Here is a 24,752-nt window from a genome sequence, read left to right as displayed (position 1 = left end):
TGAAAAGATGGATTGATTAGGACCAGGTCCTAGTAGACGTGGCTCTGGAGTGGGGACCTTGAACATCCACTTAACCTCTCCAGGCCTCAGTTTCCCTCTTGGTAAAGTAAGGGGAGTGCTCTGGGTGACTTCTGAGGTCCCTCGTTGGCTCTAAGTCTGCCAGGCCATGAGGGTCCCCAGCGTGCTCGTCTGCGAAGCAGGCTGCACAAGCATGAGCATCTACCATTTACAAACTACAGCTGTAATAGCTGCAGTTTCCCCAGCACTTTGTAGAGATTATTATTCCCACTTTACAGAAGAACCACCTGTTCAGTGGCCACGTAACTAGTAAGCATCAGGCATCTGGAGCGCTCTTTGCCCATGGTCACAGAGTGAGTCAGGGGCCGGCCAGGACCAGACCCTGACCCCTGACACCCACAGGCTGAGTCAAGAAGAGTCCCTCATAGCCAAGCTTGGACTTGGAGACCTGAGGTCACTTACTCAGACACTTACTAGCTGTGTGACCCTGAACGCATCACTTAACTCTGCCTCAGTTTCCTCAGTTGCAAAGTGAGGCTCATAATAGCACTTACTTCCAGGGCTGTTGTGGAATCAAATGAGATAATAACTGTAAAAGCACTTGGCACATCGCCTGGCACACAAGCACAAATGCTCATTCCCGCATCCAATATTTTCTTTCCCTGCACCACCCTGCCTTCTCAAGAAGTCCCTTGACTTTAATGTGGGTCCTATTTTGATTTGCCCTTCACAAAGAACTAAAGAAAATAATGAGGTTCCACATCAGATGGTGTAGAGAATCTGTTTTAATTAAAATGTGTTCCAATCAATGAAAATCCATCTTCTCTTTCTCCTACCTTCTCCTTCTCATGGTTGTTAAGGTAAGAAAGAAAAACCAGCCCTGAAGTCAGGAGGACCTGAGTTCAAATCTGGCCTTAGACACTTAACACTTCTAGCTGTGTGACCCTAGGCAAGTCACTTAATCCCAATTGTCTCAGCAAATAAATAAATAAATAAGTGAATGAATGAATGAATAAAGATAAAACCCCTGTTATAAACATAGATAATAAAAGAAGCACATTCCTGCATTGGCCATGTCATATGTATATGTGTATACCGTGGATGTGTGTGTCTCATTCTGTTCTCTGAATCAATCACCTCTCTGTCAGGAGGTAAGTGGAAAGTTTTACCATGAGTCCTGGTAGACAGATTTTAAAAGAAATAAAGAAGACTCCCTGATCCCAGAGGAGTATATAGTTTGGTTGGGTAAGCAGAGTACAGATATAAGAAAACGACTTAGATACAAATCACTGCCGTCTCTGCCATATTACTCTCTTGTGGCAGCAGCCAGTGTTTTGTTTTGTGAGTTTTGGACTCTATGATTTTCCCCCTGAAACCTAATTTTCCCTCAGTCTCTTGATTTACGGGGAGTGGGGTGGGATAAAACAGATGGAACAGGATTGCTGCTTTTAAGTATTTGAAGGGCTCTCAAGTAGAAAGATTAGATTTGTTTTGTTTGGCATTAAATGGTAGAACTAATAGCAATGGATGGAAGTTAGAGAAAAGTACACTTTAGTTTGAAAAAGAGAAAAATGTTATATTAGAATCATCCCAAAGGGCAATGGGATGGTTTAAGAGATAAGAATTCCTTATCATTGCCTGTAGAAACCCCTTTCTGTTGGCTCTGAAATTCTGTCATTCTTTACCACAGGGCACCAGTGACTTCTGTGTAGCTCCAGACAAGTTCATCCTCAATGTCACACAGGGCCAGATGAATACAGGTAAGCAAGGTGATGGGATGACTCTCTCGGGGCAAAGAGGCCACATTATGTCCAATTAATTTGTGTTGGTAATTACCCCTTCCTTCTTTTCTGGTGAACCTCGTGCTTCTATTCTCTTTTCCTTCTGATGGTTTGCTCTCCCAACACCTAGGACAGAGCCTGGTGCATGATACCATGGTTGTTGATTTATTTGCTCTTGGGATCTCCAGAAAGAACAGCTTTAGCAGTGTCCTCAAAGCCAGGCAAAAGTTACTGAAGGGGGGTCATCTGTATGGAACAGGAGGAAGACTAACTGAGAAACAGAGGAGAACCATTGGATTGCCAGTAGGTGGCTCCTCCCTTGAGACCTTGATCACAGCCACTGCCTTTGTTTTTCAGAGATAACCCGTTACTATCTGTATTGCAGCCAGGGGCTGAGTAACCCATTCCAACAGGTATGCACATCCTTCCCTGCCCCCTGTTCCTCCATGACACTGCCATTTCCATCAAATCAAATTTACCAACATCTTGGCCAGCAAGAATGAGTTTGTGTAGTTTCCAGGGCTAAGTTTGCTACCATCTCATTTTTGTTCAGTTTCTTCATCTGTAAAAGGGGAATAACAATAGCACTAACATCACATGATATCATATGTACAAAGAGATTTGCTCAGTTTCTTCATTTATAAAATGGAAATAGCATCTACAGCATCACATTGGTCACATGAGATCATACCTATAAAGTGCTTTGCAAGTCTTTACATACAAATGTTACAATTATAACATACAGCGGTCTGTAGGTTTTTTTGTTGTCTTTTGGGATAATTTGTTCTGGGAACCCAGAGGGTTTTAGGAAGCCTCAGGACTGCAGAGGAAGGGAATCCCAGAGGAAGGGAGCATGCATGATTGGGGATGCTCTGGAGAACTCGTCCTGAGGGCCACCGTAGGCTGCATGGGGAGAGTCGAGCCACGGGGTCTGTAATGGCAGGGCACCTAGAGTGACCCTATGGATCCTTGGCTCCTCAGTGTGAGGGAAAATAGCAAACAGCAGCTAATGACCTGCTCCTCTCTTGGGCTCAGGCACTGACCATCTTCCAGCGATCGTTGACTACGATGCAGATCCAAGTCCTCGGCCTCCTGCAGTTTGCGGTGCCCTTGTTCCCCACAGCAGAGGTGAGGGGAGAAAATGTGCACTGAGCAGGACGTCCGAATGGGGAGGTGGGGTAGGAGGATGTGGGAGAGAAGGGTACTGTTCTTGTCTTTAGTCCGTCTCGATGAGGACTGACAAAGGCTCTTTGGGCATGATGCCAAATCTAGCCTGGAAATGCCTCTTACCAAGGCACCGGTTGATATTTTGGAGGTTTTTCAAACCTTTTCTCCCCCTCACAATACACTTCCCCCGTGCCTCCTCAAATGGTGGTGTGTGAGGATTATTTTAGACTTTGTAGGCAGTTAGATGCCTCTGATGCTGAACTTTCTGTGTGATCTTAGACAAACCATGCTTTGCCTGTCGGGGGTTCAGTTTCCCCATCTGGAAAATGAGAATTGGACAGAATGGCCTCTGAGGTTCATTCCAACTCAAGCTCAGAGCCTGTGATCCCATCATCACTTGCTAGCTGCCTGGAACCCAAAGCGTCAAAGAGTCTCCTTCCCCCTCCCTTTCTCCTCCTCTCAATCCCTTTCTCCCCCTGATCCCTGGAGCCAGATTCTCACTTACAAGGGCCAGACTTGCTTTCCAGTATTTTTGAAAAGATGCTGAGAATGTGTAAATGCCTTCTCTGTCCATCCCTCGTCCTTGCAGGTTGGCTCCTTCCCCCTTGGTTTTAAAAGCTTCTTTGCAAAAGCAAATCCTAAACCTTGTCTGCCTCGTCCCTCTTCAGAAAGATCTGCTTGGGATACAGCTGCTACTGAACTCATCCGAGTCCAGCCTCCACCAGCTGACTGCCATGTTAGACTGCAGAGGACTGCACAAGGTACACTAGCTGGGGAGGGGGAAAGCGGCAGCCCCATAGGAATAAGGACTCCTTAGCATTTTGCCCTAAGCTAGGGACTAATGGAGGGTGGCAGGTGGGGAGCAACTGCCTTGAGCCCTAGACTGGGTTTCACCATGAAGGGGCTACAGCTGTAGAGTAAAAGAGGAGGGTATTAGGGTCTATGAGTCTCCTGAGATTCTTTCCAGCAGCTGGGAGAGGGGGGCTCTGTGTAAATCACTGAAGCCTTCTGTTCCGGAGGTGATGAGTCACTGCTCCATATTGCAGACACACAATCCCTCATCTACCCAGCTGTTTTTCCAGGCTTACTTTTATCACCAAAAAACATTGTTCGAAGACATGTTTAGACAAAGAAAACTGTCTGGGAGCTTCCCCACAATAAAAATTCCAGATCCCTATGACTTAAATCAAACCTACGTAGTTTTCTGAGACATGTAGACATTAAATGACTTTTTCAAGTCTTCCTGGCCCCAAGCGCAGACTCTGCCCACCATATATATTATACCAACATACGGAATGAGACCCAGGTTCAAATTTTAACTCCTCTACTTAGTGCCAGTGTGACCCTAAGTAAAATCATATAACCTCTAAGGTCCTCAGTTGCCTAGCCTTTAAAAGGAGGAAGTCAGACTTTAAAGTTTCTTCAGGATCTAAATATAAAACTATGTTCATTATTCAGTCATTTCAGTCATATCTGACCCTTTGAGGTCCCATTTGGGATTTTCTTGGTCAAGATACTAGAGTGGTTGGCCATTTCCTTCTCCACCCATTTCTCAGATGAGGAAACTAGGCAAATAGGGTTATGTGATTTGCCCTGGTCATAAAGCTATTAAGTGTCTGAGGCTGGATTTGAACTCAGGAAGATGAGCCTTCCCAACCCAAACCAGATACACTACTGCACCTCCTAATTGCCTAAAGCATATAAGGTGATAGGAGACAATAAACTGGTCTGTGACTACCAGAAAATATTCGCAGCAGATGTTTACTTCAGAGGGAAGGGCAGGAATAAGTATCTACCAAGAATGGCACTTTAAGCTGTGTTCACTCTGGAATGAACTTTCCCTCCATTCTCCCATCCCTTTTCAGGATTACCTCGATGCCTTGATTGGTATTTGCTATGATGGTGTGGAAGGGCTGCTCTACCTCGGCCTCTTCTCCCTCTTGGCTGCCATGGCCTTCTCGACTATGATCTGTGCAGGGCCTCAGGCCTGGAAATATTTGGTTGTCAGGTAGGTTGATTGGAGAGAGAAGGATAGAAGTCTCCTCCTGTTTCTCATTTCTTCAAAGGGATAAGGAGAAATATAGTGATCATTCTGTGTCTTCTGATCTGGGAATTAAGCAACAAGACCCTTTTCTGCGGTTTTCTTTGGTTGGTTTTCTATGAAAGTATCTAGGGAATTTTAGGATCTTTAATGTGGAAAGTTGATGGTGACCCTAGTCAAGTTGCATTGAGGAATACTTTTATTAAAGTCATACCATGGTGCTTTAATCTTTGAGCTGCCCTTCCCCTTAGGTTTGAACCCTTGGATGTTCAGCTTTAAAAGCCAATTAGGAAAAACCAGGATAGAGACAGGAAAACAATTGCTAGGAAGCTGAGCAGACAGTATTCCCTAGACAGCTCCTTTTCTGTTACTCCCTTCTTGTTCTGTCTTGTGTTACAAGAAACATCTCACAGTATAGAATGAAAGTGGGAAGGGGGAATATGGGCGATGACTACAAGTATCCTCTTATCAATCTCAATTCTCCCTGCTTCCCGCTACTGCACATTCTTTCTCTATCAACCAATCAGGATAATTTCTCTGTATTACAGAAAATGGAAATGCCAAAATGGAAAGAAAAGCGAAATAAATAATCATTTTTTAAAATTAGAAATTCAGCAAATAAACCTAAAATAAGCATAAAAGAGAAGTTATTAAAAATTAGAGGAGAAATCAATTGGAAATATAACAAATTATGAAATAAAACTAAAGATGAATCTCTGAAAAGATCACTAAAATTGATAAATCACTGTTAATATGTTTAAAAATAAAAGAACACATAATTAAATCAATAAAATAGCAAATGAACACATTGAAGTCACAACAGAACCAGAAAAAATAAGAATACTCAGAACATACTGTGATCAATTGTATGCTAAGAAAACTGAGAACACAAAAGAGAAATGCCTTTAAAGATTTAAAAAAAAACTAAACTATCCAAAAACCAGTTACAAATCTAAAATAATGCAATCTCAGAAAAGAAAGAAGATCTGGCTGTAAAAGATTGCCAAAGGACCATACTGGCCTTGATGGATTCACAGAGAATTCCATCAAACTTATAAAGAACAGTTAGCACTCATCCTTCACAAATTATTCTCATAAATCTCAGAATCCTTTTATGAGACAAATAAAGAACACCAAAACTACGAAAGGATGGAACACAGAAAGAAAATTATAATCTGATATATTATTAATGAACTTTTACTCAAAAATTTTAAACAAAAACCTATCAAACATGCTGTAGCAATTTATTCTAGAAGTCATTCATTATGATCAAATGAGATTTATACCAGGAATACAAGAATGGTTCAACATCATTAATATAATTAATTAACATAATTAGTTTTATTAAAAACTAAAGTATCCAAAACCACACGATCATCTCAGTAGACACAGAAGAAGAAAAAAAAAACCTTTGACAAGTATGTTTTTAATGCTGAAAACCTAAAAAGTATAGCCACAGAGGGACCTTTTTAATATCATAAAAAACATCAATCTAAAACCAAAGTCAAACATCAGAAGCAATGGGAATACACTAGAATCTTTTTCAAAAAATACAGACATGAAGCAAGGGCGCCCACTCTCCTCATTTATTGATATGGTTCTAGAAATTCTAGCAATGACAATAAGACACAAGAAGAGAATTAAAAGAATAAAGATAAGTAAGGAGGAGATAAAACTACCCATTTTCTAATGATATGATAGTTTATTTGGACAATCTTAGGGAATCAGCAAAGATACTAATTGAGATAAACTTTCAACAAAGTTTCTGGCTACAAAATAAATTCTCAGAAACCAAAAGCATTTCTATATAATACTAGTAAAATAAAAGAAGCAATAATAGAAATAACATTTGAAATAGAAAATAACCATAAAATGCATAAAATATCTGGAGATCTACCTCCCAAAGCACACACAAAAACTTGTGTAAATTCAAGTACAAAGTACTTAAAGAAATAAAGAACTTAAATATCCATATAAATATTCAGTGCTAATAAAAATAACAATACAACCAAAGTTAATTTACACTTTTAATGCCAAACCAATCAGGTTACAAAAGGAATACTTTACAGAATTTGATTAACTAAAAATAACAGAATTCCTTTGGAAAAGAACATCTTAATAGCAAGGAAAAATGGTCTGACAGAAATTAGTCTTAGACTAGTATTTTATACCATAATCTACAAAACATTCAAAATGGATATATGACTACAATATTAAATAAAGATCATGCTATTAAAAAATTAGAAGAGAAACAGATTATATATTTCTCACATTTATGAGTAGGAAGTGTATTCTTAATCAAACAAAATATAGAAGCAAACAAAAGATAAAATAGATAACTGATTACTTGAAGCTGAAAAACTGCTGCTTGTAAGATATAATAATGTATATAAGATAAAAAGCAAAGTAGTCAAATGGGGAAAAAAATCTGTATCCATTTTCTCTGATAAGAGTTTGCTATCTAGGAGGTATAAATTATACACACACACACACACATAGAGAGAGAGAGAGATACATATATATATGTAACTAATAACCATTCCCCAATAGATAAATGGTCAAAGAATATAAACAGTTTTCGAAGAACTGTATAGAATTCACAAATACATTTAAAAATGCTCTAAAATTACTAATAAATAATAAGAAAAATGCAAATGAAAACAAGCTTGAGTTTTTACCCCACACCCTGAATATTGGAGAGGAGGGAAAGGAGAGACAAAAAAGGGCCATAGCCAATGTTGAAAGGTGCGACTACTTTGGAAAGCAATTTGGAATTATACAAAATGACTAAAATGCCCATATTTTTTGATCCAAAGACCCTATTACTGGGCTTTATACTCTAAGAAAGCCATCAATATAAAAAAGGGCCTTATATATTCCAAATTTTTTTAGCAGCATTTTTTATTTTTTTATTTTTTTGTGATAGTTAAGAATTGGAAACAAAGTCAATCCCCAATAACTGGGGAATAAATTCTGGCATGTAATGAAATAGTATTGTAATGTAAGAAATTATATATGTGCTGAAAAAGAGAAAAGTATAAAAAGATGTATATGAACTGATGCAGAGGGAAGACAATAGAGCCAAGAAAACAATATCCACAGTAACTGCAGCAATGTAGGAAAGAATGACCCTGCCCTCCTCCCCCCCCCAAAAAAAAAAAATCAAAAGTAAATGTAACAGTTATAAAGATCACCCAGGACTCAAGTGAGGGATATGAGAACACAGTCCTAATCTATCCCTTCAGATACAGGGAAATAGCTGGAGATCGGTGGATAGAACAGGTTTAATACACTCATTATGTGCTGATTTTGTGCTAAATCTTGAGAACACAAATACAAGCTTGAAGATGTTCACAGCAGTTACAAGAGACTAAGAACAGGCTGGACAGAGAAGGAAAGGTGGGGGGCTGCCTGGGGCGTCGCGGACTGTCCAGCTTTGAAGAGAGCAGGATGCTTGTGCGGGTGCTGGCTGAAGCAGATGCTCTGATAGAGGTTCTGGAGGAACTGGCCAATGGGAGGCAGAAGCCTAGGGTGGGAAGGAGCAGGTGCCGGGGGCCAGAAGTGGTCAGAATAGAACACTCTCTGCTTGCAAGAGACTCACAGTCTCCTAGGCAGAGAGGATGTGTACGTATGAAAATAAAGTTACTAGCCTAGAGTCCTATTTGGTAACGGTAACGTGTGAGAAGTGACAAATGAAGGGTATCAATGCTATTGACATTTAGAGACATAAAATCCTCCTGGGCCGGGGGGTCATGGAAGGCTTCGAGGAGGAGGGGGGTCTTGAGTCCTTTGATTTGGGTAAACAATGACCGAGGAGTGGGCACTCCAGTTGTAGAGAATGGCGCATGTCAAAGACCGGGCCGGTTAGGATGTTGCAGGCAACAAGATTAGCAGGTGGATTGGGGGCCAGGTTGTGGAGGGCTTTGAATGCCAGGCTAAGGAGACGTAGCCCGGTTCCTCCCCATACCCCCTTCTCTGACACGCCGGGCGTGCTCTGCCTCTTGTTCCAGGGACCGCAGCTACGATGACATCGATGAAGACGATCCTTTCAATCCCCAGGCCCGGCGCATCGCGGCCCACAACCCGAGCCGGGGGCAGCTCCGAAGCTTTTGCAGCTACAGCAGCAGCCTGGGCAGTCAGACCAGCCTGCACCCCCCAGCGCAGACGGTCTCAAATGCCCCAGTCTCGGAATACATGTGAGGCTCTGGGAAGGCTGGGTTCAACTCCCTCTGCATCCCGCTCCCCGAGCTAGGAAAACAGACCACTGTACAGTCCCTTCCTAGTGCTGTTTGAGAAGAACCGCGGTGGGTTCGCTGGGTCTAACTAGACCAATGGGAGCAGAGAAAACGACCCTGCTCCATACAATGAAAGCTGCCAGGCTGGAGATGAGCAGGCCTTGGGTTGGACGCCAGATTCTTAAACTGTGGGTCGTAACACTATGTGGGGTCTCGTAAATGAAAACCGTGATTTATTAGCAGTAAAAGTTTGATTTGCATATCTATTTTATATACCCAAAGTCGTGCAAAAATTTCTTAGGCAAAAAGGAATTGTGAGTGGAAGAAATTTTAAAAGCCTGGATTTAGAATCATAAAGACAATATAAGGCTGAATAGAAAGATGAAGGCAATAGACCGCTTTTCAGAATAATAAGGTTTTAAAATGTATAAAATAAAATACATAAGGTTACAAAGGGAATAATTATGTCATAAAAGTTATAATTATCCTGTGAAAATTATGCAATTAAAATTTTTTTTGTTTTTAGTTCCATAGCCCTTGGGTTAAGAAGCCCCAATCCTAACAAGATCCAGGGGAGGGGACAGAGGTCTCATAGGTGCTCACTAGCCATTCCTTCTGCCCTTCTACTCTGCCAGTGATACTTAGAAGCTAAGATATATTGTTTATAGCACAGATCTCCCCTGGATGATCAAAAGGCAGTGCTGGCTGTTAGGAGGCATTTCTAGATGCAGGCAGATGTCTAGGCTGCCATCTGAGCATCTCCCTCCTAAAGTGAGCCTCCCTTACACCCCACCTTGTGTTGGAACCTTCCTCTCCCCTTTTGTTTTCACCTACCCCCTGCCTTTTAGCTTTCTTCTTCCCCCTCCTAAGCAGTCTCTTCCACCCTTGCAGGAACCAAGCGATGCTCTTTGGTGGGAACCCGCGCTATGAAAACGTGCCGCTGATTGGAAGAGCTTCTCCTCCCCCACGGTACTTTGGCCTCCCAAAGCTAAGTCTGGCCCTTTCCCCAAAGTCTCCCTCCTCAACAGCCTTTCCTTGTGAAAGAAGGAGAAGGGGTGGAGATCCCATGCTGGGCTGAGATCACCTGGGAAAGAGACCAGAATAGTCAGAGACGCCTGGCTAGGGATATTCCCTCAACTAATGAAAGTTGGCCCTTTATCTGTAATTTAAACGAAATCTTGCAGAAGTGTCCAACAAGTGCTGAGATAAACGAGCAACCAGATAAAAACATATATATATATATATAAAGATACAGTGGAATATAGAGTGTTAATATGTGGTGTTCTCAGTCAAGGGGCTGTCCACAAGCAAGAGGCTTGTAGGTGGCTCAATGGAGAGAGTGCTGGGCTCAGACCTTCCTAACGCGGTGCCCCTGGGCAAGGCACTTAACTCAGTCTGCCTCGATCCACTAGAAGTGGAAAGGGCAAACTACTCCCCTGTCTTTGCCAAGAGCTTCCATGACAGTACCGGTGTGCTGTGGTCCATGGGGTGGCAAAAAGTGGGAGGGACTAAAGCACAATGGACCAGTTTCTATTTGAGTCTGGTGTTTCTGTGGTAGAGCACTGTGAAGTTAAGGAATTATCCCAGGACGGATTAAAAACCAGAATCCGACAATATGTTGTTTACAGGAAACACATTTAAAGCAGAGAGAGAGAGACATACAGAGTAAAGGTAAAAGGCTGGAGCAGAATCTACTATGTTTCAGCTGAAATAAAAAAAGCATCCTGATCTCAGATCAAGTGAAAACAAAAATAGCTCTAATTAAAAAGAATTATCCCAGGGTCACACAATGTGTGCCAGAGGAAGAGCTTGGCATGGGTATTCCTGGCCATCTCCCTATCCACAAGGCCTCTCACCGCTGTATATTAGCAGGGTACAATAATGGACATTTTGGGGGAGAAGGAATGAAGGAATGTCAGAGGGTCATAAGATAGTGGATTTAGAAATAGAAAAACCTCAAAAATCGTCTAGCCCAACTCCCTCAGGAAACCAAGGCACAGAGCAGTCCAAGGACATAGATTTAGAGCTGGCAAGGACCTTAGAGGCCATCCAGTCCAACACTCACCCCCCAACCCCTGCCGTTTTTGTTGTTGTTCAGTTGTGTCCAACTCATCATGATGCCCTTTGCAGTTTTCTTGGCAAAGACACTGGAGTGGTTTACTTACCATTTCCTTCTCCAGCTCATTTTACAAATGAGAAAACTGACACAGACAGGGTTAAGTGACTTGCCCAGAGTCACACAGCTAGGAAGCGTCTGAGGCCAGGTTTGAACTTACAAAGGCTTCTGATTCCAGCCCCGCAGTCTCTCCACTGCATCACCCCACTTTACAGGAGAGAGAAAAGAGGTGTAGAGAATTCAGGTGGCTTCCCCCACGCCCCCTAGCTAATAAATTGTGGCAGAACACAGGACCCACCATTCCAAGTGCACTTGAGGTTTCGTTTGCCTGCAGCATATATTGATGCAAACCCATATCTCCCTAATGATTGTGTGTCAACTCCTATTTTGGTCTTTTCCATTGGAGGGTTACCCTCTTAGCCGTATCTAAGACACGTGCAGGAAGTCAGAAGGCAGAAGGAGGAAGATCCGTGTCTGTAATCCAGTAGCCACAAACAGGGGCGGGGAAAGTGAGAAAGAGGGAGCAACAAGCTGTGATTATACGCACCTCTCCATCCTCCACTCTCCCAACCCCAGAAAGCGATGACTGATGGACTGGACCTTAGAGAAAAACACATTTAAACCCCTTCATGTTACAGAAACTGTAATATGTACCTTGAAAACTACAGCCCAGAGAGACAGGACCCTGGACTTGGGTCACCCAGTAGGTGTCTGAGATCCAGTTTGACCCTGGACCTCCCCGACTATGGCCAGGTCCAGGGCTTTGTCCTGTCACTGTTGTTCTTGCCTTATTGGAGTAGATCTGAGCCACTTCTGAGGGGCCTCTAGAGCTGATGACCTTCAGGATAAGGAGAGGTCCAAAAGAATAACTGAAGGGGAGTGGTAGGTTCAACCTGGGTCTGGCTGGGCCAGGCCATACTTAGTGAATAGCCTTTCCCATGTCCAGGAGGAGGTGTCTCAGACAGCTTAGAACTCTGGCAAGGAATTCTTATTCTGCCTGCTCTTCAGCCTTGTATCCAAGGTCAGCTGTTGATTATCTATGCCTATGAGGGAAGAAAATAGGCAATCAAAAATAATTTATGTTTAACAGTGTTTAATTCTATTGTGCCTCAACAGATTTTACTTAATGAGATGCGTTAAATATTAAAAATCTTCCTGCAGTCCCCAGACATATAGTGACTGATGAGTAGCATTTGGCATCCAAATATGCAATGCTAGATAGCTGACTACAATAAATTTACCCTGATGCAGGAGAGTGGCTTTTGGCATCTAAAATTGCAATGTGTACAGGTGCCCCACCGACAGAAGGAGGCCAGGCCACAAACTCAGAGATTAGAACTTTCCCCTTAGCACGGGCTAAAGTACTGTGCACTTTGCTAAAAGTGCTAAACACTACACTAAAATGTTCCACAGGTGATAAGTCTTTGAAAAGCAGGGGGATTTAGTCGGAGATTATTCACACCACTGAATTAGTAGCATTGGGAGAGAAGATAGCATTACAGATGGGGTACTAGGTATGGAGTCAGGAGACCTGAATTCAAATTTAATCTTGGAAACGTCCTAGCTGTGGGACCCTGAACAGGGTATTTAACACTGTCTGCCTTCGTTTCCTTAACTGCAAAATGAGGATAATCACAGCACCTCCTCAAAGGGTTGTTGTGAAGATCAAATGAAATATTTGTAAAGCACTTAGCACAATGCCAGTCCATAGAAGGCACTATATATATATATATATATATATATCTATATATATATATATATATATATATATATATACACACACACACCCTTCCCCAAGGCCTAATAGTGTAGACTGAAGATGAGCAGAGTCCTCTCCAGAGCATCTCCCAGGTCTACAGTACTGCCCTTTGGAAGAGGACAGAGATCCTCACTTGCATTACTCCCATTGATATTTTAAATCATCCGAGGCCACTTAAGGAATCATGCGTTCTTTGATATTGTTTTAAAAGCTGCATCAGTCACCATATGTCTGGGGACTGCAGGAAGATTTTTTAATATTTAACACATCTCATTAAGTAATTGTTTTTTGATAGTGTTTAAAAAGACCGAGTTTCTTGTCCTCTCACCTGACTTCTCGACCATTTTCTCAAGGTACACTAATTATTACTAGCCTCATTCTTCTCCAGTAACTTCTGACCACTTCCTCATCCCTGAGTCCTGGAGGTCAGCTGGCTGCCTGCAAGCTGAAGTGGGCAGGCACCTGGCTGTCCACTTGTGGTGTGGCCATTGCTCTTGGAGTGTGGGCTGAACAGGTCAGGAGCTTCCGAAAGGGCTAGATGGGAAAGCCTGGAAACAGCCAGCACAGCCAGCAGGCGTCTCCTAGAAATGGGCCTGTGGCCTCAGTCTCCTACTTCAAAAGCTGCCTCTCCAACCTTGGCTATAAGCCTCCGGTTTAAAATGGGCAGAGACTAATTTGAACCTTAAATTTTTAAGCTAGCAAAGGCAGAATCATCTCTCTTCTGAAGCACCTATCACACTCATCTTGCAGGAGGGTTCTTAAAAGAGCTGTACTACAGGAAAGTTCATTTTCCTCCTCCTCCTTACAAACTATAAGCTGAGACTGTTTTTGAGGGTAGGTGATTAGGAAAGCTTCAGGTGTGATAACTAATAGTGTTCTTCTAAAAAAAAAAAAAAAACAGTTTGTTAGAGTCACGGACCCCTTTGGCAGTCTGGGGAAGCCTATGACCTTTTCTCAGAATGTTTGCAGATTAGTTAAGTAAAATACATGGGATTCAAAAAAAAAAAAATGATATTGAAATACAATGGATTATTTAAAAAAAAAAAAAAAGGTTTGCAAATCCCAGGTTAAGAATACCTATTCTAAAGGAGACTGAGTCCCAGCTTCTTAAATTGTAGGTCACATACCTGAGCGTAGGGGTTGTAAAATTATAATTTACTACCAGTAAATGTTTGATATTTTTTTTAATCTTATTTTACATACCTTTATATACCTATGTACCCAGGATCACATAAAAATTTCTCAGGCAAAAAAGTCATGAGTGGGAAAAGTTTTAAGTAACATTGAAAAGCCTCAAATTTTAGTCCCTCTTGACTCATGACTGAAAGATCTCATAAAAGTTATTGTCCCTCTTCCGAAGTATTTAAGGTTCACATTAGGAGCTCCCCGTCCTTCCTAGATATGACAGAGATTGGTATTTCCTAAAGAAATGCTCTTTCTGTATTTTGACACTATGGGTTGCCTCATTACCCTTTGTAAAAAAAAAAAAAAAAAAAAAGCCTGGAGAGCACTGCCCTACAAGCATCCTATTTATTCCCTCATGTGCATTTCTGATTGTGAATGTCATACTGAGCTTCCTTTGCTGCTGTAACATCTTTATACAGTTAGAACTTTCTAATGTAACTTTAACTAACGAGGTGCCTAATGAAGAGTGATAATGGAAATGCATTTCCTGCTCTCATTTTTTCCCCTTTTCTCCCTGCAGTACACTCCCACCATGAGGGCAACATACCTTTCCGTCACTGATGAGCACATGAGGCATTACGGGAATGAGTTTCCAGCCCAATAGTCTTCAAGTGGTTTCTTTTCTTCCTAATTTTTTTTCCTCTGAAAGAAAATACAAGCTATATTTCTTAAATAGAAATTAAAGGAAACTAGAAAAATGCATGAACTAAGGGAATGAAACAAGCTCAACTGAAGAGAGCATGAGCTGATGGAACTGATTCAAGAGAAAGCAGGCTCTAGAGCAAGGCTGGCATGCTGGAAAATGGCAGACTACCAACCATAGGCAGAGAGACGTTGGGGGTCTCTGTGGTGTGCCCCCCTCGAGTGCCTCTCCATGTTGGAAATGCCCAATGGTGGGAACCTAGAAGCTGCTGTTCCTCAAGTTGTACTTCAGCCATTTTCTTCTTTCAAAGAAAAGATGGAAGACTTGGACGGGACCAGATACTGCAGTCCAGAGGACAGAGCTACCCCTCCTTGAACCTTCATTGAGGACTTTTCTTCTATCACATTTTGATAGTTACTCTGAGTCAAAAGCACAGGTCATCAGATCTCTTAATCTCCTCTTCCCCCTCCTTCCCAACTGCACTGATTAGGAGAGATTTTTTTTTTGACCTGTCTGAAATAGAGGGAAGAACTGTTTTGTTTGGCTTTTTTTTTTAAACTTTTTAAGAAAAGTTAATGTGAAATAAGTAGTTTAATACTATCCAAATAAATAGGCCATAGGGTCATGCTGACTCTTTGGTATCAACATACCAATATAAGTCTTACCATATAGATATAAATTTGTTGAGTATGAAACGTGGAGATGGGAATATGATAGAGACAGAAAAAAAGGGATAGTATTGGATAGTGCACATTGATGATCTTCCAGGAGAATTTAAGATAGGGATTTGGGACCTCTTTGGCTTCTTCCATTGTGTACATGTATCATGCATGTTTGCCATTGGACACTCACCCTTTCTATCCATGCCTTTGACCAACTTGTTTCCTTCAGATGGAAATTCTGCTCTGAGTTTATTAGATGTGTGGGACTGGTCTCAGGTGTTCAGGGAAACATTTGGAAAGGTGTATAATCCTCTTTTTTTTTTTTTAAATCAGTTATCCAAAGGAGAGAAACCTTCAGCACATTCTTTTAAGATGTGGGATTTAGAGTTCCTTTCCTACATTTAAAAAATGTATATATATATATACATATATATTGATATTATTCTTAGTATTGATCAATTCCTCTGAGCTTAGCAGGATTTTTTTTTTTAAATAAAATGCATGGAAAACTAAGAGTGAGACATTCACTAATGCCTAAAAAAAATCCTGGTTTCATCCCGCTGAGGGAGAAAGTCTCTTTAATGAGAGAGACAGCTAACCAGGACAGTGGAACTGAATTTTCACATTAAGGGAAGAGCTGAAAGAGGAACAGGTTATTTTTTCCTGTTTATTTCCATGCAAAATTTTCTCTCTTTTTGAAGAGGAAGCTATCAGGTCTCACAAAAAAAAAGAAGAAGAAGAAGGAAAATGTGTCTTCCACTGTGTAACACCTCTTTCTCACCATTGGCATATTTTCCTTCAAACTTTCATATATCATGCTACCAGCTTTTACTTCCATTATGAAAATAGGCTCTTAAGCCAAGAGGAAATAATGACCTACCATCCTTCCTTTCCTGAGAATTGAAGGTTAAGGTCTTTGGTGCTTCCAATCTCCTGCCAACCCAAAGTGCGCACACTCAAGTCCCTTCAGCAACAGAAATAAAATTCTGCCTCGGCTGGTGATTTGGAGACTTCTTGTGGTTTTGGAAGACCTCCCTTGTTGGAAGAATGATGCTGAAGGTGTGAAGTATTGGCTAGCTTACGGTAGGAAAAACCAGCATTGGCAAGCCAGGCCACTGCAACCCAGGGCTCTTCCTTTGGAGCTACTGGACTATCAGTGACTCACTGTGTCCCTGTATTATACTAACCTGTATATACTGTGTACCATTAAAAACATCCTTTGTACTTCCATGACCTTGGGCCATGTAACTAGGAGCAACTAGTTTCACAAGATTTTGCTTCTTAACATTTCATCGTTGTGACTAGGACAGCTATTTTTAACGCATGTAAATGAAACATTTTGGGGGGCTCCTGAAGGAGCAAAATGGGGAAACCTCTGCCTGATTGTGGGTAGTCCTGCCCAGGAGAAAGAAATAAAGACTTGTACCGATGTTTGGAGTTGGTTTTTAACTTCCTCAGCCATCCAAGAACATCAGACCTTCAATCGACTTTTTCTAGAATATGGTGGTGGTTCTCTGGGAGTGGTAGAGATTATAAAATGTACTCTTGTTGTTGTTGTTTTTTAAATCAAAGGATGGCCAAGAAGTATTAGTAAATCACTGATATCCTGAGATATCAGTTGGCTTTTCTTTTAGAGAAAAAGTCATCACTTAGTTCCTGTCCCATCTTGTTCAATTTGCCTGGCAAGAAGGCAGTTTTATGATTACTGGTATAACTACCATCGATTATTCAGTTTGTAACAGAGGTCTTGGAGCCAGAGGGCCCTGTTTTTGAGTCCTGACTCTTACTCCTTTCAGTTTTAGATCCTTCTCCTTTAGTTAGTCCATACACAGCATTACACTAGCAATTGTGCACCCGATGTTTGTTGCTTCCTGGTCCTGGTAAAGCCTGTATTTGAATTGCTACTTTCTCTGGGGGATGGCAAGATGTATATTTAGGGGAAGGATATTTCACATAATCAAGTCATTTGAGCAGAATTTTGAAGGAAACAAAAATAATTCTAAGAGTCTAGTTTGAGGGAGAACATTCCTGGTATGGAGAATGGATGTAGACATGGGAGTTAGTGTGTCTTGCACAAGAAATAACAAGATCTATTTGGCAGGACCTTAAGTGCCAAGAAAGTGTTCAGTATCCAACTTTTTGTGATCCCATTGGATGTTTTCTTGACAAAGATATTAAAGTGGTTTGCCATTTCTTCATTTTACAGATGAGGAAACTGAGGCAAACGGGGAAGAGATTTGTCTAGAGTCATACAATTTCAATCTGAGGCTGAATTTAAACTCCCCACTCTAGACCCAGAATCTATCCATTGCACCACTTAGCTGCCCTTTCTGTGTAATACAGCTATCTTATATTACCTAGAGCCAGAAGGGACCTGTTGTTATTCCATCACTTTAGACTCTTTGCAATCCCTTTTGGGATTTTCTTGGCAGAGATACTAGAATGATTTGCCATTTCCTTCTCCAGCTTATTTTACAGATGAGAAAACTGAAGCAAAAAGAGTTAAGTAACTTGCCCAGGGTTGTACAGCTAGTAAGTGTCTGAAACCAGCTTTGAACTTGAGTCTTCCTGACTGTGGGCCCAATCCTTGATCCACTGTACCATCAAGCTGCAGAAAAAGTAGTACTATATAATAAAGCTAAAGAACTAGATTTGGAGGAATATTTTGAAGGCTAATCAGAGGAACTCATTTGATGCTATAATCAAGAGGAAGCCATTGACATTAAGTAGGGCAGTCACATGGTGAGATTTGCTTTTTTAGGAAAATCTTGGCAGCTGTGTGGAGGATGTATTGGAATAGGGAGACACTTGAATTGGGGAAACTAATTAGGAGAGGATAGCAGAGGTGATGGAATTTTGAGTTAGGAAGAGAGCATGGAAACCTGTGATCTGTGAGAAAGAAGTCTTTCACTGAGAACTTGTATAAAGCAATGAAATCTAGAATCTTGATCCATGAGGACACTTGTACAAAGACCCAGCAGACCAGAAATGAAGCCCAGGTCTACCCAGTCTCCTGATTCTCAGCCAATTATTCTGTCTATATGTACCAGACCATCTTTTAGACCTTTGCTATGTAATTGAGGATAGGGGTGGGGACCATGCAAGGAGGAGTACGGACTTAGGAAGAAAAGAGAGAAAGAAAACAGTTGCTTCTTTTGAAATATCTGCAAGGTAGGGACCTCTGGAGTATGCAACAACAGTTTTGAGGCAAGATTATTTGAAATGAGACCTATGAGATTTTCCTGTGACCATACTGAAAATTTAGAACTATTATTTTTTTATTGAAAATGTTTTTGTCTTTTTTTATCCTTTTACCTACCTCTTGGTAGTGAGAGGCTACTCCCTTCCCCCAAAAAAACTATGGGATCCCAAAGGCAATATCAGTGATAATCAGAGCAGTGGGGCACCTCTGCTCTCAGTATTACTAATTTTGAGGATAACTACTCCATTCCAATTTTTTTTTTAATTATCAAAATATTTGCATAATTTTCAAAATTCACTCTTGTAAAACCTTGTGTTCCAATTTTTTCCCTCCCCCCCATCCCCTTCCCTAGATGATAAGTAATCCAATATATGTTAAACATGCAATTCCTCTATATCTATTTCTACAATTATCATGCCACACAAGAAAAATCAGATCAAAAAAGAAAAAAGTGAGCAAGAAAACAAAACACAAGCAAACAACAAAAAAAGTGAAAATACTATGTTGTGATCTAATTCAGTCCGAAGTCCTCTTTCTGGGTGCAGATGGCTCTCTTCATCACAAGACCATTGGAACTGATCTGAATTATCTCTCTGTTGAAAAGGACCACATCTCTCAGAATTAATTTAGCATTTAATCTTGTTGCTGTGTATGATGTTCTCTCGGTTTCTACTCACTTTATTTAGCATCAGTTCTTATAAGTTTCTCCAGGTCTCTCTGAAATCATCCTGCTGGTCGTTTCTTACAAAACATAATATTCCATAACATTCATATACCACAATTTATTCAGCCATTCTCCAACTGATTGGCATCCACTCAGTTTCCAGTTCCTTGCTACTACAAAAAGGGCTGCCCAAGCATTTTTGCACTTTTAGGTCCTTTACCCTTTTTTACAATCTCTTTGGGATACGGACCCAGTAGAGACATTGCTGGATCAAAGGATGAACACAGTTTGATATTCCTTTGGGCATAGTTCCAAATTGCTCTCCATTATGGTCCAACCCAATTCTCATGTGAGAGCAGACATGAGATTCTATTGAATATTTTCTGGGCTCTAAAGTGAAACAGTATTAACCCAGGTCCCTTTTGGGAAATTATTGGTCAGGATTTGGGGTACAGATTATGATCATGAAAGAGAGTATCTCATTGATATAGAAGAGAAACAAACCAGAACTCTTGACTTCCTCAGCACTCACATTACACATAGTTGTCTTCTCTATTTGTCTAGGACCTGGGTTAATACTGTTTTGCTCACAGTATATGCCTCACAGCCTGAATTAGTTCTAAAGATCCTTACTTAACTCTCATTATCAAGATAAGTTTCCAGTCCTACAGCAAGACTACATCTCTTCTTCAGAATTGTTGGGGTGCCCTGAAGAGGTAGCTGTGATTCTCTAATAGTCTGCTAATCCCTAAAGGGAGGAGAGGGGCAGATTGTACTAAAGTTTAGTTAATGGCTCCTTAAGCAGTAAATAATAGCAGAATATTATGAGTAGTGTATTGAATTACCCCGGGAGGTTCCCAACATTTTTTTGTTAAAAGGGATTCCCAGAAGTGGACCTCTTTGATAAAGAGAGCCTTAATTGATCAAAGATGGACAGAAGCAGCTACACCCAGAGAAAGAACACTGGAAATGAATATAAACTGCTTGCATTTATGTTTTTCCTCCCGGGTTATTTATACCTTCTGAATTCAACTCTCCCTGTGCAACAAGAAAACTGTTTGGTTCTGCACACATATATTGTATCCAGGATATACTGCAACCCATTCAACATGTAAAGGACTCTTGCCATCTGGGGGGAAGGGGTGGAGGGAGGGAGGGGAAAAATCGGAACAGAAATGAATGCAAGGGATAATGCTGTAAAAAATTACCCTGGCATGCGTTCTATCAATAAAAAATTATTTAAAAAAAAAAAAAGAAAGAAAATACTCATATCCATCATAATTGATCTTTGTATATTCTTGTTATTGCCAAGTTAAAAAAAAAAAAAAAGGGATTCCCAGAAAATATGTTGAGAACAGCTGTTTTGTCATCATCTGTGGCTGGCCTTTAATGGTGTGCTTCTCCCAAGATTATCAGTTAAGAATTATTTTAATCAGTAATGATAGCATTGGTCCATCTTCCCCAGAATTCCTAGCACTTCTTATGATTATCAAACATTGTCTTCTCCTTCTGAATGAAGAGGTTACAGATCCAAGAGTATCAAAATGGTGGTTAAAGGTCCTAAAACAAATTGTTTTTCTTCCTCCTTATGCCATAATCTATTAAAGGAATGAAAGAATGATGACTAGAGTGCTTATATGTAAAGTGGAGGGTTATGGGATTTTTCTTGCGGGGGGAGGGGTTAATAAAGAGGAATAAAGCTTTTATTTAAGCACTTACTATGCATTGTACTATTATTAAAGCACTTACAGTGCAAAACGCTGTATTATATGCCTAGGGATACAAATGGAAAAGTAGCCCCTGCTGTCAAGAAACTCATATGTTTTTCATGTAAAACATATTTCTATATTAGCAAGTTTGCAAAAAAACAAAAACAAAAACCACCCCAAACTTCAATTTGTATTCAGAGTTAATCAGTTCTCTACCTGGAGGTATATAGCATTTTTCATCATGAATCCTATGGAATTGTCTTGGATCACCGTGTAGCCAAGATTTCCCAACTGATCATCATTAAGGTATTGCTATTGTTATGTAAAATGTTCTCCTGGTTTTGTTTACTTGGCTTTGCATCAGTTCTTATAAATCTCACCAGTTTCTGAAACATCTCCATCATTCCTTGTAGCACGAAGAATTCTAACACAATCAAATATCACAATGGGTTCAGGGATTTCCCAATTGATGGGCATCCTCTCAATTTCCAATTCTTTGCCACCACAAAAAGAGCTGCTATAAATATTTTTGTATAAACTGATCTTTTTTCTTTTTCTTTTATCTCTTTGGGATACAAGACCTCAGTGGTATTGTAGGGTCAAAGGGGATACAGTTTTATAGTCCTTTGGGTATAGTTTAGTGAGAGCCAGTTAATTAACCCCATTTGCCTCAGTTTTTGTAGTGCTCTAGAGAAAGAAATGGCAAACCACTCCAGTATTTTTGCAAACAAAATCTCAAAATGGGGTCACTAATTGTAAGACATGACTGAAACAACTAAACTACGAAGAAGAAATCCAGCATCTCTCAAAAGAGCTGTTTACTTTTGGACAGCTCTAAAGCCTAAATCAACTTCTTTGCAACTTCTAATCATTTCTCCTGGTACTGTATCCAGACAAAATAAATCTAATATCTCCTCCACAAAAAAAAACCCTTTAGACATCTGAAGATAGCAATTAATTCTCCCTAAATCTTCTTTTCTCTAGCTTAAATGTCCCCCATTCTTTCAACTAATCCTCATATGACAATGTTTTTGAGCTTTCCCAGTTAACAATAGAGTGAAACAAGGTTGTGTGCTTGCTCCCATGCTTTTTCGAATGATGTTTTCAGCCATGTTGTCAAATGACTCCAGTGAGACATGAAATCAGTCAGCTACCATCCTAATGATAAAATTTTCAACTTGAAAAGGCAACAAGCCAAAACTAAAGTGGAAGGAGTGTTGATGTGTGATTCTTTTGTTTGCAGATGATTGTGCACTCAATGCAACATCCAAAGCTGAGATGCAATGAAGTACAGATAGATTCTCTATTGCTTGTGCTAATTTTAACCTAATAACACCAAGAAAACACAGGTGCTTTATCAGCCAGCACTACACCATCCATATATGGAACCCTTAGTTACAACAAATGGAAAAGTCTTGAATGCTGTGGATAAGTTTACTTACCTTGTCAATATACTTTCCAGAGATGTTCACTTTAATAATAAAGTTATTACATACATTGCTTGACCTAGCTCAGTGTTTGGGAGGCTCTGAGGTAAAGTGGGGGAAAGGAGACGTATTAGACTGACTACCAAATTGAAGGCTTATAAAACCATCATGCTGATGTTGTATCCCTGTGAAAGCTGAACAGTATATCGGCTCCATACCAGGAAACTCATTCGCTTCCATTTGAATTGTCTTAGGAAGATTCTGAAGATCAGCTGGCAGGATAAGATACCAGATACTGAGGTACTTTCTTGAACTAAACTGCCAAGCATTCCAAATCTACTGCAGCCCATATCTGTTGAGCTGGCCGCATTTTTTTTTTTTGGGGGGGGGGGAGTGGGGAAGGGTAGAGAGATGAGGTAGATGGATTAAGTGACTTGTCCAGTCACACAACTAAGAAGTGTTAAATGAATGAGGTCCTCCTGAATTCAGTCTAGCCTACTATCCACTGCACCATCTAGCTGCCCTCTGGCCACATTGTTGAATGCCAAATGTATGCTTGCCCAAAAAGACTATTTTATGCAAAACTCACACAGGGCAAGCACTCACAAATGATCAGAAAAAGCAATACAAGAGCAATCTCAAGGTCTCTCAAGATCTTTAGAATTAATTGTAATGACAGGAGACACTGGGACAGGATGACCCAGCATGGCATACCCTCGTCAGAGAAGATGCTGTGTTCTATGAGCAAAGCAGAATTGAAATAACTTAAAAGAATTGTGAGATGCACAAAGTCAGAGAATCCATCCCAAATGTTCATAGGGACTATTTGTGACCAACCTGTGGCAGAGCATTCTGAGTTCATATTGGTCTGACACACTAACTTGACTCTATAATGCCACAGTCTCTTTGAACTGTTCTATCTCAGTTTCCCTGCACTGTTTCCCTGAATTGTTCTATTTCAGTTCTGCCTCAGCCCCCTTAGGTGTAAAACCCCACTCTGGTCCATTAAAACTGAGGACCATCTGCTTTAAGGTTATAAATTGCTAATATAAGACTCAAGGTAAGGGGGAGATCAGACTTCCTGACTCCTTCTGTCCTCAAGAATTTACTTCTGTTTATTCAAACATCCTGATTCTGGCTTTTAGTAAGAATTTATAGCCTCCCCCCATCCTGACAGAGCCAAATGGATCTGTGAAGAAGTTTCCCGCTTCTTTCCCCTTTTCTTTATTTGTAAAAGGTATTTAAGGCTTTGGGATTCTCCCATTGATCGCTGGATTCTTTGAGATGACAGTCTCGTCCAGCCCTGGGACCAACACGGATCCATTGGTCCCAGTATATCTCTCCATTTAATAAACTATTGAATTGGTCTCTAATCTCTGTCTGACTGGATACATTGAGACGAGAGTCCTATCCAGTCAATTATGCTCTCCAATTAATAAAATATCAAAAACTCTCTAATCTCTCTCCTGCCTCAGTTTCTCTGGCATTACATAACATCGTGGTGTCATTTTGGTTCTTTTACAGAATTATAGTTTCCAGAATGGAAAGCCATGATCAAGATGAGATCTGATAAAAGTAGAGTGCAGGAACTAGCATCTTCCTCTTCCTGGTAGAAACTATGCAGCTCCAAATTATGTTAGTTTTTTGTTGTTTGGTTGTTTTTTGTTTTGTTTTGTTTTGTTTTTTATTTTTGCTACCATGTTACTCACATCGAGCTTGCATTCCATTCACATGGAGCTTGCACTCCAGGGGGAGAAATTATTTATAGATAGATAGATAGATACATATATACATAGATAGATACATATATACATACATTATTAATACAAAATGTATCCTGGACTGCCACTCCCTTAAATAATCCTTTTAATAATATCCTTACATTCTTATTCTTATTTACTCTTGATTAGGTTGAGCTAAACCATATCCTAAGTCCTCCCCACTCAGAGATGTTGCCTTATAGGGAAACCCAACCTGAACTTCTAGTGCCTTCACCCCCTTCCATTGGGATTCACAGAAGGCAGCTAAAATGAAGTAGCTTTCCTTGCCTGAATTACCATGAGCCACTGGAATCTCACGACTAGGTCTTACTACCTCCCACCCTGTCTCCTAAATGTATAGGAAGCTTTTGCTTGAATTTTGG

At 40.6% G+C, this 24,752-nt stretch overlaps 1 protein-coding gene across 1 annotated transcript in view; it reads left to right on the top strand.

The window, feature by feature from the left end:
* TTYH2 (tweety family member 2) overlaps positions 1–17,037 on the top strand; it is an 81,893-nt gene extending 64,856 nt beyond the window's left edge. Inside the window, exons 7-14 of the mRNA XM_051996638.1 lie at positions 1,709–1,778; positions 2,157–2,212; positions 2,835–2,927; positions 3,635–3,727; positions 4,832–4,974; positions 9,018–9,203; positions 10,134–10,315; positions 14,770–17,037. Coding sequence (XP_051852598.1) covers positions 1,709–1,778; positions 2,157–2,212; positions 2,835–2,927; positions 3,635–3,727; positions 4,832–4,974; positions 9,018–9,203; positions 10,134–10,315; positions 14,770–14,906 — 960 coding nt within the window. The 3' untranslated portion in view covers positions 14,907–17,037. The remainder of the gene's footprint in view (positions 1–1,708; positions 1,779–2,156; positions 2,213–2,834; positions 2,928–3,634; positions 3,728–4,831; positions 4,975–9,017; positions 9,204–10,133; positions 10,316–14,769) is intronic.
* Positions 17,038–24,752: the final 7,715 nt, after the last annotated feature.

Source organism: Antechinus flavipes, chromosome 4 (genome assembly GCF_016432865.1).
Source record: "Antechinus flavipes isolate AdamAnt ecotype Samford, QLD, Australia chromosome 4, AdamAnt_v2, whole genome shotgun sequence".
NCBI lineage: Eukaryota > Metazoa > Chordata > Mammalia > Dasyuromorphia > Dasyuridae > Antechinus > Antechinus flavipes.
The sequence above is the reverse complement of the archived record's forward strand: the minus strand, read 5'-3'. Positions and strand labels throughout refer to the sequence as shown.